Here is a 17369-nt window from a genome sequence, read left to right on the forward strand (position 1 = left end):
GGAAATCTGTATAGAGTTAATTATAAGAAACAAAGAAGTGAGACTATTGTAGCAGACTCAGATCTTTAACTGAGAGTTGATTTTGCCCTAGCTCAGGGTATGTTAATATCCTAACTTTTTTTGAATGGTGAGGTCTGACTTTCTGGCCAACTAACAGTTTTCTGGCTTTTGCTTTCACCACGGGGATAGCTCCAGTGTTTGAAGGTAGGCCTGCTGAGTTTTCTTTTAGAACGACTACCTAAATCAGAGAGTAATGAGAACTGGTTTTTTGTTGGTTTGTTTTTAACAATGGTGTTGAGATGCTATAATATCATATTCAAATACTTTTTCTCAAGCTAGAGAACCTGGTCCAAGTTAAAGTCTTCTCCTAAGATGGGTGTACTAGAAGAAATAGTTTATTTTCCCACTTTAAATAAAGATCATTTTTCCTATTCTTCCTGGTCTCCGATGCAAGACATCTTAGTACCCATATGCACTATTTGAGAATTTAGAGGATTTAATATGCTGTTCTCAGAAGCCTAAGACTGAATTGTGTGGGAGTTCTTAATGTCTGAAATGGTGATGTATTAAGAACCCACAGTTTTGCCAACTTAAGCAAGGTCATGCTGCATTGCCAGCAGACTCATAATTACTGGGACTGGAACTATAGGAAAATGGAGCTCTACCAGTTGTATAATCGGAGGACAGATATGGCCATTAAAATTAACTCAGTAGGAAAATGCTCCGGTGCTTGAGGTCATTAACTGCTCCCTCTCGAATTAGGCTACTTAGGTAATATTTACCAAGTGATGACTGTTTACAACTTTGATTTCAGCGGAAAAGTTACGATTTAAACTCTCCTGTGTTATCTGAATATATCTGTAAAGTCCTGAAAACCATTTAAAAATATTGGGCTCTTTAGTCTCAGGCCAGCTTTATTAGCAGTTGGGTAGAAGATGAGTCTTCTGGTGAGCCATCTGTTTTCTGTATTATGTGAGTGTCTAGGTTGAATTCTCCATCCTGGTGATAATCCCTGGTAATATCCTTTGGGAAGCTGGTAAAAATGCTCCGAGCTTTCAAGGGAGTCTGGCTTGGTCTGTAGTAATAGGATCTCACCAGTTCTCTGCCTCACAATTTGATCTTTCCCATCAGAGGGCGGTGAGGAGGACCTGTTTAATTTGACCTGAGTTAGTTGAATATTTAAATGGAAGGACCTCCTGCATCTGGCATCTGAGGAGACTCAGGCTAAGTCAGGAATTAAAATTTGAAGAGACTGGAGAAGATTACATCCCTCTGTTCTTCTAAGATTCTCTCAAAGCTTTCCCCTGATGTGTGGTACCCGCATGGTTTTGTTACACATCAGATCTGAGATGTTGAGAAAGCTCCTTTGTAAAGTCTGGTGCATGTTGTTGTGGTGCCAGAGCTGCAGTGCACAGCCTGTCTGAACAGACACACAAAACTAGTGCCCAAGAACAGAAAGTCCATCTGAAGAAACACAACACATTTGCAACTTCATTTTGTGTTTGGGGGACGAGGGAAGAATGGTGTTAGAATGAGGGAAAGGAGTGGGTCTGTCTTTAAAAACAAAAATTGTCCCCCCTTGGAGTGAAAACTTGTTTTCCTAAATCAAATTATTTGCTTTTTTTGTTAAGGGATGCAGTTTTATATAGGGACTATGTTTAGAAACAGTGTATCTTCCCAATTTGCTTTTTGGTTGTTGTTGTTAAGTGTTACATTATTAAACCTCAGCTTGCAAATAGTCTTGCTTGTCAGAGAGGACCATAGTGACCTGTTTCTGCTTACTGGGGGATTTAGAAAAGAGTCATGCTGCTTTTGTCCTTTTTATTTCATAAAGCATTACTACTGCTTTAAATAAAATAATAGATACACATCAATCAGCATAGTCACCTTTTATTGTTGATTCAACTACTAGGTTTTTACAGAATTCACTCTGCATTTTATTTGACTTGTACATGAATAGTCTCGGCAGACTTAATTATATTAGTGGAAAAGCACTTTCAACAAAATTATATGCTGACATCCCATAATTTATACTTACAGATTTGTGAAACAGATTTATGTAAATCTATCAAATTACTCTAGGTGACATTATTTTTTTAAATTGAGATTTTATTTAAATGGTATTCGTAGAAAATTTTCATATGAAAAATTTTACATGAACTGTTTGAAAAAATGTATCTCACATCACTCCCTTATAAAGACAGAATACTGTAACATTTGAGCATCTTGTCTCCTTGTGTTCTGTAACCATCTGGTACGATGTAGGGACATGGGGAGCATGTTTATAAGGGCATCTCTCTTCTAAACCGTAAGTTCCTGGAAGGCAGATGGCTGTCTCTTCGTTTGTTCATTCTTCTTTTATTAGCTTGTTCGTTCATTCATTGTTTCAATGAGCATGTTAATAATCTATGCTAAGGTCTTTTATATCAGGAACTATGCTCAGCTTGCCCTTGCTCAACAGTCTAAGGGAGGCGACATCCAAATTGACTCAATACCCATACGTATAAAGATAAAGGTATATAATATAAAGGCTGTGGAAGGACTAGGGAGGGGCACTGAACAGTGAGCATTGGGAGTGGGACAAATTGTGGCAGGAAATGGTCTCAGAGAAAGTCCTAAAGGATTTGTCAGGGCTGGCCAGTTGGAGATGTGTATTCCAGGCACAGGGAACTGATTATGCGTTTCAGGGTATACGTATGTATAGGAGTAGTAGAAGTAAGCAAGAAACTGATGGTGACCTTGGAAGCCAGAGTGTGATTGGGATTTTCGTCTAGAAAGGTAACCCAGACAACATTACAGCTGAGAATGACTGGTTTTGGAGTTAACAGGAGTCTAGGGAAGGGATGATGGGTTAGGATATTGTAGCAATAATCCAAATTAGAATAATACATGCGGACCTGTGCTAATGCCAAGAGGCTGGGGCTTGGGGTGGGGGCAGATTTAGCTGGTAGAACAGATGGGATGTGATAGCCCTATGGTAGAAGTTGCACTGAAATGAATCTGCTTGCACAGACAGCTTCCCTAGTAAACTATGAGCTACTTCCCTGAAGTGTTGGATCAAATGTTATCTTCAGGGTGGGGCCTGCGCTCACCACTATATTTAGGTCAGCAGCCCTGACCCTGCACTCCAATCTCTCCTCTCTCTGCTTTTTTCTCCTTAGCCCTTAGTCTCTTGTAGTATATACTGTAGAGCTTGTTCTTTTGTTTCCTTCTACCAGAATGTAAGTTTTACGAAGAGGAATTTTTTGTCTCTTTGCTTATCCTCAGGGATTAGCAAAGAGTAGATTTTCTATAATCATTGAACAAATGAATGCTGAATGTTGGTGAGAAATATGTAGGATGACTTTTTAAAAAATTTATTTTGTCTATTTTTGGCTGCGTTGGGTCTTCATTGCTGCGTGCGGGCTTTCTCGAGTTGTGGCGAGCGGGGGCTACTCTTCACTGTGGCGCGTGGGCTTCTCATTGCGGTGGCTTCTCTTGTTGCAGAGCACAGGCTCTAGGTGTGTGGGCTTCAGTAGTTGTGACTCGCGGGCTCTAGAACGCAGGCTCAGTAGTTGTGGTGCACGGGCTTAGTTGCTCTGCGGCATGTGGGATCTTCCTGGACCAGGGCTTGAACCCGTGTCCCCTACATTGGCAGGCAGATTCTAAACCACTGCGCCACCAGGGAAGCCCTAGGATGACTTTTAAATACAGAATTTTATTTTTCACAATTCCATGTTGAGAAGGGTCTCACTTAATATTGGTTGGATAAAATTAAATTTATGTACCAGGTTTGTAATCAAGAATTGTGGTGATCTGTTGCTTTTACCTTTAAACCTGAGGGGGTAATTTGATACTTAGGACATTGATAATCATGTGAAATAGAAAAGACTAAATAAAGTGACCTTTGAATTAAATGGGTCCAGAAGATTGTGTATTTTTAATTAAAATATGCAATTAAATTTGTAATTGAAGTATGCTATTAAAAGCAATGTAGGTGGCAGGGGAACGGCTGCTGCTTTGAATTATGCACCGTTTGGGATAAATTGGAGTTTACTGTGTTTCCCACTAGCACTTTGTCACTAAACAGATTCTATTCCTGCTCTGACCCCCACGCAGCTCTCAGTGTGCCTCAGTCCCATTCAGAGGCCTTGGAGTGTTTCAGCTCTGTGCTTTAGATCACTTGACCATGGCTCTAAGCAGCCTGTTTATAACTGTTCTCCTTATGCCAAGGAACAGTTTATAAGTAATTGTTCTGTCTCTTGTGAAGAAGTGATCCTTCTCTGTGGCATATATTTAGATTAAAAAGAAGGGTGCAAAACAGAAGACATTCACACAGACACTGTCTACAGAATACCATGCACGGAAGTGCGGTATTGAGCTGGAGCTTTCAGTACCTGCTTTTGAAGGTTTTAGTCCTGTGACTGTAGAGATACCTTCCTCCATAGTGAAGTTTTAGAATCCCAGCTGTGACTATTAGGACCAAGACTTAGATTAATGCTTCCAAAATCCCTAAGAGCATGGGACCACGAGTAGCTTGTGAGGATAGCTGGGGACGAGTGGCATTGACCTTATTCTTGATGTTCAGCCACCAGAGGAATTTTTTGGCTTCTAAAGACAGGATTTATTTGTCTTGAAGGCTTTTTTGGGTGAGCCTTAGCTTTGTCATTTTGTTCAGAAGTTTCTTTTGATCATGTTGGTTTCCATAATTGTTATACTTGGAATTTAAATGTAGAGCTTTATAGGTTTTTAAAAGAAGTGATTCTTGGTTTTGAGATTGTCAATATGCACATTCTAAATTCAGAATTACGTGAAAAATAGATTTGGAGGATATGGTTAAATGATGCTTGGTTTCCAAGCCTTCCTTGGTAGTTTATGACTGTTACTAGCTGATGCATACAAAAGTGGGAAAAAGTGGGTCCAGGCTAAATATTTTTTCTTGATGTTTGACTTGCTACTGCTTCTGTTTTTTAAAACTCTACTCATAATAACCTGAAACAGGCACTGTATAAGTAAGGTGCCTTTACATTGTCATAGGAATGAATAACAGTGTAGGAATTCATATATACTGAAATTGATATTTGCACAAGAAGTACTGGAATTTGAGACAGTAGGCAACTGTCTCAAAACAAGTTTTTATGGTAGAGCTCTGTTAGAAAATGTGTGGTTACATTATATTTCAGGCATACTGAAGGTGACCCAGGTTCAGATATAAACTAGTTGTGAATTGAGGGGAGAAGAACATAGCATTTCAGAGTCTTGGATTCAAGTCCTGACCACTACTTTCTGCCTGTTTTTTCCTTTAAGGAAGCTGATTGACCTTGCCCAGCTTCAGATACCATTTCTTCCTTACAGGGAAGAATATGAGTATCTCACAAGATCAGTGTGAGGCTAAAATTAAACACTAGAACACCACACAGCTTAAAGATGAGAATGGGGAGAGTCTTGCCTATCTTTGTATCATTTGTGATGCCTCTATGTATTTTAAGCATCCAACACATATTTGCTGACTTGATTAACTCACTTTAAAATGAAAATCTGTGAAGTTACTAACTCCCTTGTAGTTCCAATGCCAACATGTTAATGCATCTACTACAGTGGATTTGGGAATGCACCCGTTTAGCAGCAAATATCTCCTTTCATATTATTTTACTTAGGGTAGTAATAACATTTTGCTTACCTTAAATACTAATTGGCAGGTGTTGCTCTTCCTAATACTACCACTAAGCAAATTAGAAACTTTGTGGCAGAGAGCTCATCTGGGGATAAATATTGATTTTACTCAATTTCCAATAGTTGAAATTTGGTTGACTCCTCATTAAAACTAGCCATGGCTGCTTGAGGGGGTCAGGTCAAAGACCCATTCATGCAATGGCTAGACCATCTGATGGTGACATTGATGATAATACCTTTGGTTAAATTAATAACACCACTGTGCTTCTCATTCGTGCATTTAGCAAACTTCTTGAGTGCCTACAATGTGCTAGGAGTAAGAGCTCAGAGGACAGGGCAAGAGACAGCTAAGCAGGTTAGGATTTTTTACTTTACCCAGTGACCCAACTCCAGCAGGCACTGCTCTGCTAGAGAGTGACCTCGGTAGGCAGTAAACTGTTTCTCTGAAGTGATGGATAACTTGAAGATTTTAGAAGAAAGACATCTACTGGTTTTTTAAAAATGCATCTGTAAAAAAGGCAGTCTTCTTGCAGCGTCACTTCGCATGCCCAGACCATCAGCATCTGGCCCCTCTAAGAGCTCCCAGAAGCCTTATTTGCAGCCTCAGAGTATCTCTCACTATTAAAACTGTGATTCTCAGTCTTGGCTGCATATGTTAGAGTCACCAGGCTTTAAAAAACCTGGTATCAATGCTTCATAATAGACCAATTAAAAAAGAAAAACTTGGGGAAAGGGACTCAGGCATCAGTTTTTGTTTTTGTTCTTGTTTTTGTTTTTTAAGCTCTGTAGATGATTCCAGTGTGTACCAAGATTAAGAAAGGACTTTGATTAGAAGCTGCCAAAATACAGGTGTGAGGGTGGTGGAGAGGGTAGGTAGGAGAAATGGACTCAATGCTAGTACAATTGATAATTTGATTAATTTTGTTATAGAATAGCAGTGTGACAAAACCACCCAGTGTTCACTTTGCCTTTCCTTCCCCTGTTATATTGGTAGCATCTTTCTGGTTTAATTTTAAATGAATACATGTAAACTCCTTAACATGTAGTAGATATATGTTATTTTTCCTCACTTTATTTTTTGACTGGTTTACCTCCGTCAGTAGTGAATGTTCTCATCACTGCCTTAGCAACCTCACTGGGTAGGAATTATCCTCGTTCTAGAAATAAGGAAGTTAATGACTCAGAGAGGTTAAGTAGTTTCTTCAAAGTCACACAGCTGGTAAACAGCAGAGCCAGGATTAGAACTTCTGTGTGTTTATCTCCAAAGCCTGTATTCTTTTCATCATAAACAGCTTCTTTGAGCAGATATTTTAATGTTCAGCCTATTTGAATCCTGCTTCGTGACAACAGAACTGCAACACATTTCATAAGAGGGCACTGTGCATGCAATAGACACACGATAAATGTCAAATTAGGAAAAAACTGAATGCTTAAAAATGCAATGGTTTCACATGCAACTTTTAAAAAACAGAGCCTCGAGTAAAACACAATCTATATGAGTAGTGTGAGGAAAAAAAAAAAGAACTGAATTAGTTTTAGCTCTCTCCTAACGCCCTTTTTTAAAAACAGAAAAAAATATAATTTGATAAAAGGGTATAAGCTAGCAATGATTATCCCCTCAAAATTATTGTGGTCCCCAAAATATAATCCCAAGTTTTCATGGTTATTAGGCATTGCGTTTAGCCTTCTCTCTCTCTCTCTCTCTCTCTCTCTTTTTGTATACTTATAAAGAACCACATTGACCACTCTGGTTAGCCTATTCTAAATATCTGTATTCATAACCACTTGGACCTAAGGTGCTGCTTAAAAGAAAAAAAAATCCCCCCCCCCTTTTTTTGCTATGAAATTGATCCAAAAATGGTAATTAATAAGAAGTATTTGGACCTTTACTGGGAATCTTCCAGGAAACCCTCAATTGGTTTGGTTTGACTTTTAGTAGACTAAATCTTTTTAATGTCCATTTTTGTCACCACCCGTATAGTGTTTCTAGCCTTTTCAAACTGAGAAACTTGCCCTTAGTTGAAAAATGGAGACCTTTAGGATTGGCTTTACTTGTCTGTGCGTTCCATTGATTCCGATCTCGTTACTTCCTATAGAGTCGGGACACATCAGTGAGCCAGAGGCGAGAGGGCTCAGATGATGGATAAAAGCAACAATAGACTCATGTGGAAGCAACTCTTACTCCAGAATTATTCTGTTTTTTTATCTTTGTTTATGCTTTTCTTTCTTTTCCACATGTTCTCCTGGGCTTGGATGTCCTCAAGTGTAAATCTTTGTGTTCATATTTCCCTGTATTCCTCAGCTAGGTCTTCAGACCCCTTTTAGAAAATTGGATTCAGTTTATTTGAATAAGCTCCTCTAAAATTAATGTACTTATGCATATACACACATATATTACATTTACACACACACATACTCACGATTCTCCACCGTTTTAGAATCTGAAATAATTGTACTTGGTAAAGGCTGTAAATTTGTCAGGGTAATGTGTACAGAACACTGACAGATTCTTGGTTGATGCTTTTCGCTTTCCAATTTTATGGGTAAGGAAACTGAAGCTGAAAAAGTCGTGCCCATGAAGCCCACACAGCAGCTCAGCGGAGACTTGCACCCACAGTTTCCGAAGCTGAATGTTGCCTTGCTGCTGGGCGCTCTGGCTCAGGCAGGACATGTATGATGGAACACTTTGGGTATGTGTGTTTTTTAAACAGCACAGCTTGCTGAGTTCTAACTGATGTTTAAACTTGCAACTGTAATAGACAGGAGATGAAAAAAGGCCACATGTATATTTCTAGAAGAATTAATGTACACTTTTTTTTTTCTATTGAGAGAATGTGCTGGCATTAATGACAAGACCATATGCCAGAATGAAAGTGGATGTCTGTCATCAGTGGTGTAGAGCTAACGTATGCCTTTTCCCCATTCCCTTTCATTAGGGCAGAGCTTGGGATATGGCTTTGTGAACTACATTGACCCTAAGGATGCAGAGAAAGCTATCAACACCTTGAATGGATTGAGACTTCAAACCAAAACAATAAAAGTAAGTTTATGGTTTTTTTTTTTTTTTATATCTGCTTGCAGAACAGAGGTTAAAAGAATTAAGGTCTACTTGCAGTTCTTTCCTTTATTCATTTTGTGCCCATATGGACACTTCTCTGGGAGGCATAGCAGAATTTTTTTGTTTGTTGCATGATGAGGGAAACTTTATTCATGAGTACTACATGTAATTACTTACGTGTTAACAAAGGGACAGAGCAGCAACTTTCTCAGATAAGTACTTTATGAAACTTACGGAATTAAATTTCCTTCTTTGATAGAGAATTACTTGCCTATAACTTGAAGAAACCTTATACCATTTCTTCTAGCACAGGGGTTGGCATTCTTGTTCTGTGAAGGGCCAGGTAGTAAATATGTTAGGCTTTGCCGGCCGTGCAGTCTGGTCACAACTTCTCAATTTTGCCCTCATAGCTTGAAAGAAGATATAGCCTCCATATGAACAAATAGATGTGGCTGTGATCCTATAAAACTATATTTATGGGCACTGAAACTTGAATTTCATGTAATCTTCATGTGTCACAAAATAGTCTTTTAATTTTGTCCCAATCATTAAAAAATGTAAAAATCATTCTTAGTTCTTGGGTCATAGAAAAACATGTCCTTGGGGTGTAGCTTGACTGTTCTGGCAGATTCAGTTTACTTTGAGGAGACTGACTAGAAGAGTGTACATGCCACACAGGTTATTTTTTCTGTTACAGTTTTCTTTTCAAGACAAATGGTAAATAATTTTATGGATGTTTTTCCTGCTTTTTTGAATTTTTGAAATTCTGATGTAAATTCTCTCTGGATAAGAAGTTAATCCAGTTTGCTGTGTAGATTTCTTTTCCTTTAGAATATGAAAGGGACGTTGCCTCTGGCAGAAGCTTAGTTCATGTGCCATCAATTTTCCCTCTCCTGCCCAGTGCAGACATTGCCAATCATGGCAGTCTTTCTCACTGAGTCTGGATGAGGCTCCCAAGTATTTTTTTCAAAATAGTGTTCCAGACAACCTCTGCCAATTGACTCAAGTTGGAACCTATTTTCCACCCTTGATTTAAGAACTCAGCTCAGGCCATCGCCTGGAGTGGTAAGGGGAAGTTAGTCACAGCTGACTGTGGTGTCCATCTTGCTTAGAGACGTGTCTAGAAGATTTCTGCTCATTTTCTCAGGTATCTGGAAATGCAATGTCATCTTTGTGCTTAAAAGTTGCTTCTCTCAGGGCTTCCCTGGTGGCGCAGTGGTTGGGAGTCCGCCTGCTGATGCAGGGGACATGGTTTCCTGCCCTGGTCTGGGAAGATCCCACGTGCCGTGGAGCGGCTGGGCCCGTGAGCCATGGCCGCTGAGCCTGCGTGTCCGGACCCTGTGTTCCGCGACGGGAGAGGCCACAACAGTGAGAGGCCCGCGTACCGCAAAAAAAAAAAAAAAGTTGCTTCTCTCAGAGTTGTCAGTTAAGGTAATTCACTAGCCCTGGGTAGTTTTGACAGCTTGTTCTTTATATTTTTTGGCCCAGAGAGAAAATGCCTCCCACCACTGTCTCATCTAAAGGAAACTGTATGCAGTGGCCCCCAAATATACTTGGATGTAAGACGTCCGAGATTCTACATGTTTCTTGATCAAGAAAATGTCCTACGTACAAAACGTCTGATTATTAGATTTCTAATACATTCTAAGATTGCAAACACTTGTTTATTTTGACCTTGTTTTTTCAATCTGGATGACTTTTTCTGATTGTCCACACTTCTTTGCACGCTCTCTGTTTGTGTCACAGAGATTAACCTTTTAATAGTACTGTTAAGTGTAACGATCAAGTGTCCTTAAAAAGAAGACATCCAATGTCCAGTTACCGTCAGATTGTTTTGTGAATGTTGTATCCTACTGCAGATTTTTGTGAGGCTCCCAATTTAAACTGATTTCAGGATTGCTGCTAATTTATCGTAGTTTTGAGGTCCTGAGTTGTGGTTAAGAAGAAAATGGAATAGATGGTTGGATTGACATACCCTTTTCTCCATTCCAGAAGTATCACCCTCATTTCATTCTACTGAGTCAGCCCTTTTGCTCTAAATCAGTTCTTTTGCAGTAAGGTCCACGAAAAGGTAGAAATGCAGGGGAAACAGGTCTCCATAGAAGAAATACCCATGGCCTGCACAGAGACCATTGGTGACAGCTGCTTCCTCACTGTCCGTCACCCGGCCTTCTCTTCAGGGCCCAGCTGCTCAGGCAGAATACGTGGAAGAAAGGACAGTAATGCCTTGTGGCTTTTACACCACATGTGGCATCTGCTACTTTTCTTTGGGTTTTCTGAGATGGGGGTGGAGGTGGTGGGTAAGCAGCAGGCTACTTCTTTCCCCACCCCCATTCAGTTCCTGCAATGATACCAGATAACAGCTGGTGTCCTCAATTTGGCCCACATTTCTCTGAGGTGCAAAGCAGTCCATTTTCCAAAACTACATAGCACCATTTTTGTCTATTTGTTCTTTCTATGTGTGTTTTTTTCCCCCTTATTTTCAGTTAGATGTGTCTTGTGTTCTTATACAACATCTGAGCCAGGTTTTTCCTAGTGTTCACTGCTCTAAGTACCCTTTGGAAGTTGTATTTAAGCCTTTTCGGTACCTATTCTGTAAATTAGTCTCTTTTTCCTTTCTCCAGTCCGTCCTGGTGGTGGCCGTCAAAAAACACCACTTTCCTCATATCGCTTCTCACTCAAAATTCTCTCATATTCCCCTACTGTTTTACCATATCATTTGGCTTAACTTTGGAGTGACCCAGTGTTATTACTGTTCTCTATGGTAGTCAGACTGGCTTTTTGCTTGCAAGCTGATCTTGTTCCCAGCCTCTGCATATATGCTCGTACAGCTCCCACTTCCTGGCATACTTTTTCTCACTCAGTTTATTTTTTATTTATTTTTTAAAATAAATTTATTTATTTATTTTTGGCTGCGTTGGGTCTTTGTTGCTGTGCACGGGCTTTCGCTAGTTGCGGTGAGCGGGGTCTACTCTTTGTTGCTGGCGGGCTTCTCATTGCGGTGGCTTCTCGTTGCGGAGCACGGGCTCTAGGCATGCAGGCTTCAGTAGTTGTGGTGCGTGGGCTCAGTGGTTGTGGCTCGTAGGCTCTAGCGTGCAGGCTCAGTAGTTGTGGCGCACGGGCTTAGTTGCTCCGCGGCATGTGGAATCTTCCCGGACCAGGGCTCGAACCCGTGTCCCCTGCATTGGTAGGCGGATTCTTAACCACTGCACCACCAGGGAAGTCCCTCTCACTCAGTTTAACAGCAATCATCTCATCTTTTAGAGCCTGTCTGAAGTTCTTTCTTCAGTTGCTGCCTTCCTGGGTTGTTCTAACTCATGTTGGGTTCCCCCCTTCTTTGAAATATGTTCTCTTTACCCATGTGGAATCACAGAAGTTTTGGGGTCGAAGGGACCCATATATGATTTAGACTTAAGCACTAACCTCTGCCCCCAGTAAAAGAGTTGAGACCTAGGTAGTGGTCATAGAGTTTAGCTTAGACCAGGCAGTTGAAGACAGAGCTGTGACTCAAATCCTTGTCTTTTGATATCTACACTAAAACTCTTGCCGTGACACCATGCTTTCCATTAGAAAGCTGCAGTAGATTAATTCATGTATACGTTATGTACAAGTGTACAAGTGTTTGTGCACCCTTGAGTTCAGGTTTCTCATATGTCTTCCAGACCACCTAGCATTTATGCATTTTATAGATTGGAATATTAAAACAGTGAATCAAGTGCTGTGAAAGGTGGTTTATTTAGCAGTTTCTCCTGGGGCTTCCTAGTAGCATTAGCCCAGTAGGGTTTTGTGCAATAGATGGATGGTATGTTGAATAAATGACAAATATTCAGTATTTCTGCAATGAGTAAAGCAGAGTCCCTCAGGCACTGTGAAATCCTAAAGCAGTTATTCCCAAACTTGGTTGCATCAAAATCACGAGGAGAGTGAGTTAGAAGTACAGGTTCTGGGACCCACTTCAGACCTACTCAATCAGTGTCCAGAGGTGAGATGCAGGAATCTGTTTTTAATATGCTTTCTAGGTGATTTGTGACAGTGAGTCTAAGACCTAGCACTTAGAAACTACCAAAATGTATGTTTTTTTGAATAGATGATTTCTCTAAACACTTGGTATTTTTGCATGCAAAGTTTCATTTGTCTTCATCTTTTACCTTGATCATCTTCTTCTGGATAATTCACTTAACTGGAATATTAACCATGCTTTTTTTTTTTTTTTTTTTTTTTTTTGCGATACGCGGGCCTCTCACTGCTGTGGCCTCTCCCGCTGTGGAGCACAGGCTCCGGACGCGCAGGCTCAGTGGCCATGGCTCACGGGCCCAGCCGCCGCCGCGGCATGTGGGATCCTCCCGGACTGGGGCACGAACCCATGTCCCCTGCATCGGCAGGCGGACTCTCAACCACTGCGCCACCAGGGAAGCCCCATGCTTTTTTTTTGAGCGTGCTGAATGCTAGTTTAGTATTCGGAGTAAAAAGCAGTTCATGCAGTTTTCACTTTCTAAGAGGTGTGGCTTAGAAATTAGAAAAACTTAATATGTTCACCTTATGTTAGAGAGAGGTTTATTTATTATGAATAGCAGCATTCATAGGTTAAAGGTTCAAGATGAGGATCACTTTCTTTTCCTGGTTGGGTTAATGTCCCAGCAGCTTACATTGCTGGTGACATCACACCATCCTTGAACTTTACAGGAGACAGTCATGATGGGTTAAGCCTACCCGCGTTGTCCCTAATAATCAGCTGGTAAATAAAGTGGATATTACAAGATGTTTTTAACTTTTGATATTAAGGAGGGTAGTAAAAAGGGAGTATATGCACAATTCTTTCCAATCCTAAAGGAAAATGTATTTTTTTGCCTAGGTTAATGACATCAGACTTAAATTCATAATTAGCAGAGTAAAAGCATTCATTTCTGAAAATACTTAGACTTTCCCCCCACATCAAGTACTGTGAATAAGAGAATATCACATACACAGTAAAATGGATATCTTGACTCCCAGCATCTCTTCCAACTCCTCCCCCTCCTACAACGGGCCTAGGAAGCTTTATTCCACAAAGTGGGCTTGCTTCATCTGAAAGTAGTAGGAGCTATTATCTCAAGGAATAGAGAACTTTTCAGCATTATTGATAGGTACTACCCTTAGAAATCCATGTCTTCTGTCTCACAACAGAAGAAACCCTGTCTAGAAATGCTACCAGCATAGAAAAACTGCCTAGATTTGGTTTGGATTAAATCGATTTTTCTTAATCATTCAGATGTAAGTCAGATTAAATCTTACCTTGGTTTAAAAATTATTAATTGATATACATTAATTTGGAAATTCTCATATTAAATTAATTAAACTGCCATTTCAGTCTGTATGGAAAAACTTATAAAAAATTGGAATATTAATTACAAATAGTAATATCTGTTCCTTAAAGTGTTCAGTTTATTAGAGAGCAATTAAGTAAAGCTTAATAAACCTTTATTCTGAGCTACTGTATTGCTTTTAATTTTTTGTTAAATTTATACCATTTCCTAGCTTATCCTTTTCTTAGTAAATGTCATGTTTGCAGACTCTTTTGCTGTTTAGCATGAACTATATCCTTAATCTAGGAGGAATATTTCTGAAATACATTTCTGAAATCTTACCCTCCCTGGCATTGCTTAAGTGATTTAACTGGCTCTGTAATCTTGGACTTACCCTTTAACCATTTAAGTTTCTATCTATATCTGTAAAATCTTTAAAATTAATGAATTAACTTATCACTGAGTATGTTTATTACCTGACTCTTAACTTTCCATAGTCTTCCAAACTGCATATTAAGAAAAAGTGTAACTGTTTTTAATGAACTCATGGTTATCATATAGAATGGTTTAGTTGAGAATGCATTTAGAATGAAATGCAGCACCCTGTCCTGAGGAGGTAACAATTTTAACCGTTTCCCTTTGCCACTGTTGAATGTGTAGCAGCCACGGTAAAATTCATACTGGAAACACTTTCCTGGCTCAACCTTCTTTTTGGTTCAGGATTATCTGGGATGGGGTTGGTTTTTATTCATCATTTAAGTTGTTCATTTATAAATGTTCTGAACATGAGGAAATATCTTGTAGATAGACTGCATAAATCCGCTCCCCACTGTAGAGAAAGAAAGAGCATGGAAGCAGGAATGGGAGAGTGAAGCTTGGCTACAGGCTTGCATCTTGGTGGGTGCTCTGTTTAAAATATCTGCAGCACCATTCTGGGGTGTGAGTTTTATAATAGTAGGAAAGCTGAGAGTTCATACTTTTGTCGGAAGTTTGAAAGCGGGTGTTAGGGAAATCACATAGATTAGCTAGAGGAGAAAGCTGGGTGGGCGTGATGCAGAAATGAGCCTGAGAGCAGTTAGGGATCCGAAAAGGTATGGTACGTGTGGTTTTATAGTGTATGTGAGGGAGAACCACCAAAGAGTTTTGAGCAGAGTAGTGACGGAATTGGACTTGAGTGTATATTAGGAGGGGAAGATCTGCTTTGCATTTAACTCCACGTCTCTTTGAGCATCTCAAGCCACCCTAGTGTTCTTGTGGCTTATGTAGTTGATATTTCCCTTGAAGGTACAAAGTGTAGGTGCCCGTAGAAGAAGTGTGGGCTTCACAAATTTATAAAGCATCTTCTATAAAGTACCCATCAGTTCAACACTTGAGTACAGATCATCATTTACCTTTTACCTTGACCAGATTTGGAAATTTTGAAAGTAATAGTCTGAAGGACAGGCCTCAGATTAACTGGCAAGTTTTGAGACGTTATCCTAAATTGTTATTAAGCTGGTCAGATCTCTGAGGAGAGACAAAAAAGTTGAAAATGTGAAGGCAAAAATGGAAACTTTGAGTAAATGATTTCTTTGACTTTTAAAAAATACAGACTGAGTGCATGTTTTTCTAACTTCATTTTTAACCCATGGTCTGGAACTTGCTAGAGCCATGTGCCAAATTTTAAGTGTACTGACATATCTGATTATCAGAAACTCTTCAGTGCATTTAGATAAAATTCTTGTATCTATATTGAGTCCAGTTTACATAGTCCTTATATGAAATGAGGAATAACAGATTTTTTTGAGTAATGTGTTATTTGTATAATGCACATCATGTGTTTTGTGGAATGATTTATTTTCAGCTTTGATTTTTTAAAACATAAAAAGCCCCAGAGATTTTTACTTATCTTAGGGACCTAGCAGGGTCCAGACTTTGTTTGTCCTGACTTCAGGCCTGTTGTGTTACTTCTGCTCCTTACAAGCTTTGTCCATATTGGGAATTAGACATTTGAAAGTTCCCAGAGGGCAATAACTTGGCATTCTCTGAACAGCTTTTCTGTAGATACTTTTCCACAGTTGTTGGAGCCGAGGCTGAGACTGTACAGAGGGAAGGGTGAGGAGGATGGTTCCTGGGGGCAGTGTCCTAGCTTACTTCCTGTCCATCCCTGCTTGTGAGCTGTGGAGGGTGGTGGTGGGAGGGTCTTAGCAGCTGAACTAACCCATCTTCCTTGGGAGGGATTTTATAGATCACTTTATTACCCAAGCATGGCCCTACATTTCCTGCCTGTTTCATAAACGTACATCAGCAAAGGCATTTCTGCAAGGCACTGTTAGCACTTGTCTGCTTAACTTTTCTACTGCTCTTTAAGGGTAGGGTAGGGCTTGTTGTTGTTCACGTATAACTCAGAAGTAGTGCTGGGTCAGTTTGGTGGCTTCAGTCTGTTCTTCCAGAGCTAGCTGGAGAGGTTAAGATAGGTGTGCTACCTTCTGAAAAAGTCTCTTAATTCCTTGCTCTATCTGCTTTGTATAGTATTTTCATAGGACTTTTATCCTTTTGCTGGTCTGGATTCATGCCAAAACAATAGTCTCTTGTAGCCAAATACTCCCCTTGGCCAGTGAAAGGAAGCTCAGGATAAGGGACTTGTTCAAAAACGATATAGCTAATAATAGTACTACTAGGACCAGAAATAGGCCACATTGGCTGATGCCGGCACCTTTTATGGTTTTCTTTCCGTTTCACATTATTGATGTTCAAGCGTCCATACACTATAAACAAACTGAATATTCTCTTGAGGACCTTGATTTGGGGCTTTTAGCGTCCTGAGATTTTCTGAACCAGGCCTCTGTTAGGTGCGAGGGAGTGGAGCTGTGCCTGGTGGTAGAAAAACTTGCAGGCTGTGCACGTGAGACAGCCAGACCTCCGGTTTGAGAAGAAAACTGGTATCTGGAGGTCCTATTTAGCAGATAGGTGAGTTAACATTGATTTAAGTATTTCATTGGTAATGGACAGTAAAAGAAGCATTATAGTAACTTTTTGAATCTCTGTTTTATAGGAGACCACTCATTCTTCAAGAATGTTTTTCTGGTAGGTTCCTTTTGAGTCCTAGATGCTAGTTTAAAAATCACAGAAAAGTGCATTTGTCTCTCTTTAAATTTGTGTGGGCTCTTTACCAAAGCATGTGTAGTCCATTTTCTTTCACTCCCACCTTTGCCAGGTTTTCCTGTAATTGCCTTTAGCATCAGTTCTCAGCCCTAAGTACTACATCAGAATTCCTGGTGGAGCTTTTGCTTCGGGAAGTTTCTTGGCATGCTGTTCATGAGCAAGCAAGAAGAGGCGGCTATATTTTGAAAACAATACAGGAAATCGGTTACTTACCCCTGTCCCTCCCACCCCAC

At 39.9% G+C, this 17369-nt stretch overlaps 1 protein-coding gene across 7 annotated transcripts in view; it reads left to right on the top strand.

Moving 5' to 3' along the window:
* Window positions 1–17369, top strand: part of ELAVL2 (ELAV like RNA binding protein 2) — a 71325-nt gene that overhangs the window by 25450 nt on the left and 28506 nt on the right. For all 7 annotated transcript variants that reach the window (XM_024767832.1, XM_024767834.1, XM_024767837.1 and 4 more), the window contains one exon: window positions 8589–8692. In XM_024767832.1, coding sequence (XP_024623600.1) covers window positions 8589–8692 — 104 coding nt within the window. The remainder of the gene's footprint in view (window positions 1–8588; window positions 8693–17369) is intronic.

Source organism: Neophocaena asiaeorientalis, unplaced genomic scaffold (assembly GCF_003031525.2).
Source record: "Neophocaena asiaeorientalis asiaeorientalis breed wild unplaced genomic scaffold, Neophocaena_asiaeorientalis_V1.1 scaffold434, whole genome shotgun sequence".
NCBI lineage: Eukaryota > Metazoa > Chordata > Mammalia > Artiodactyla > Phocoenidae > Neophocaena > Neophocaena asiaeorientalis.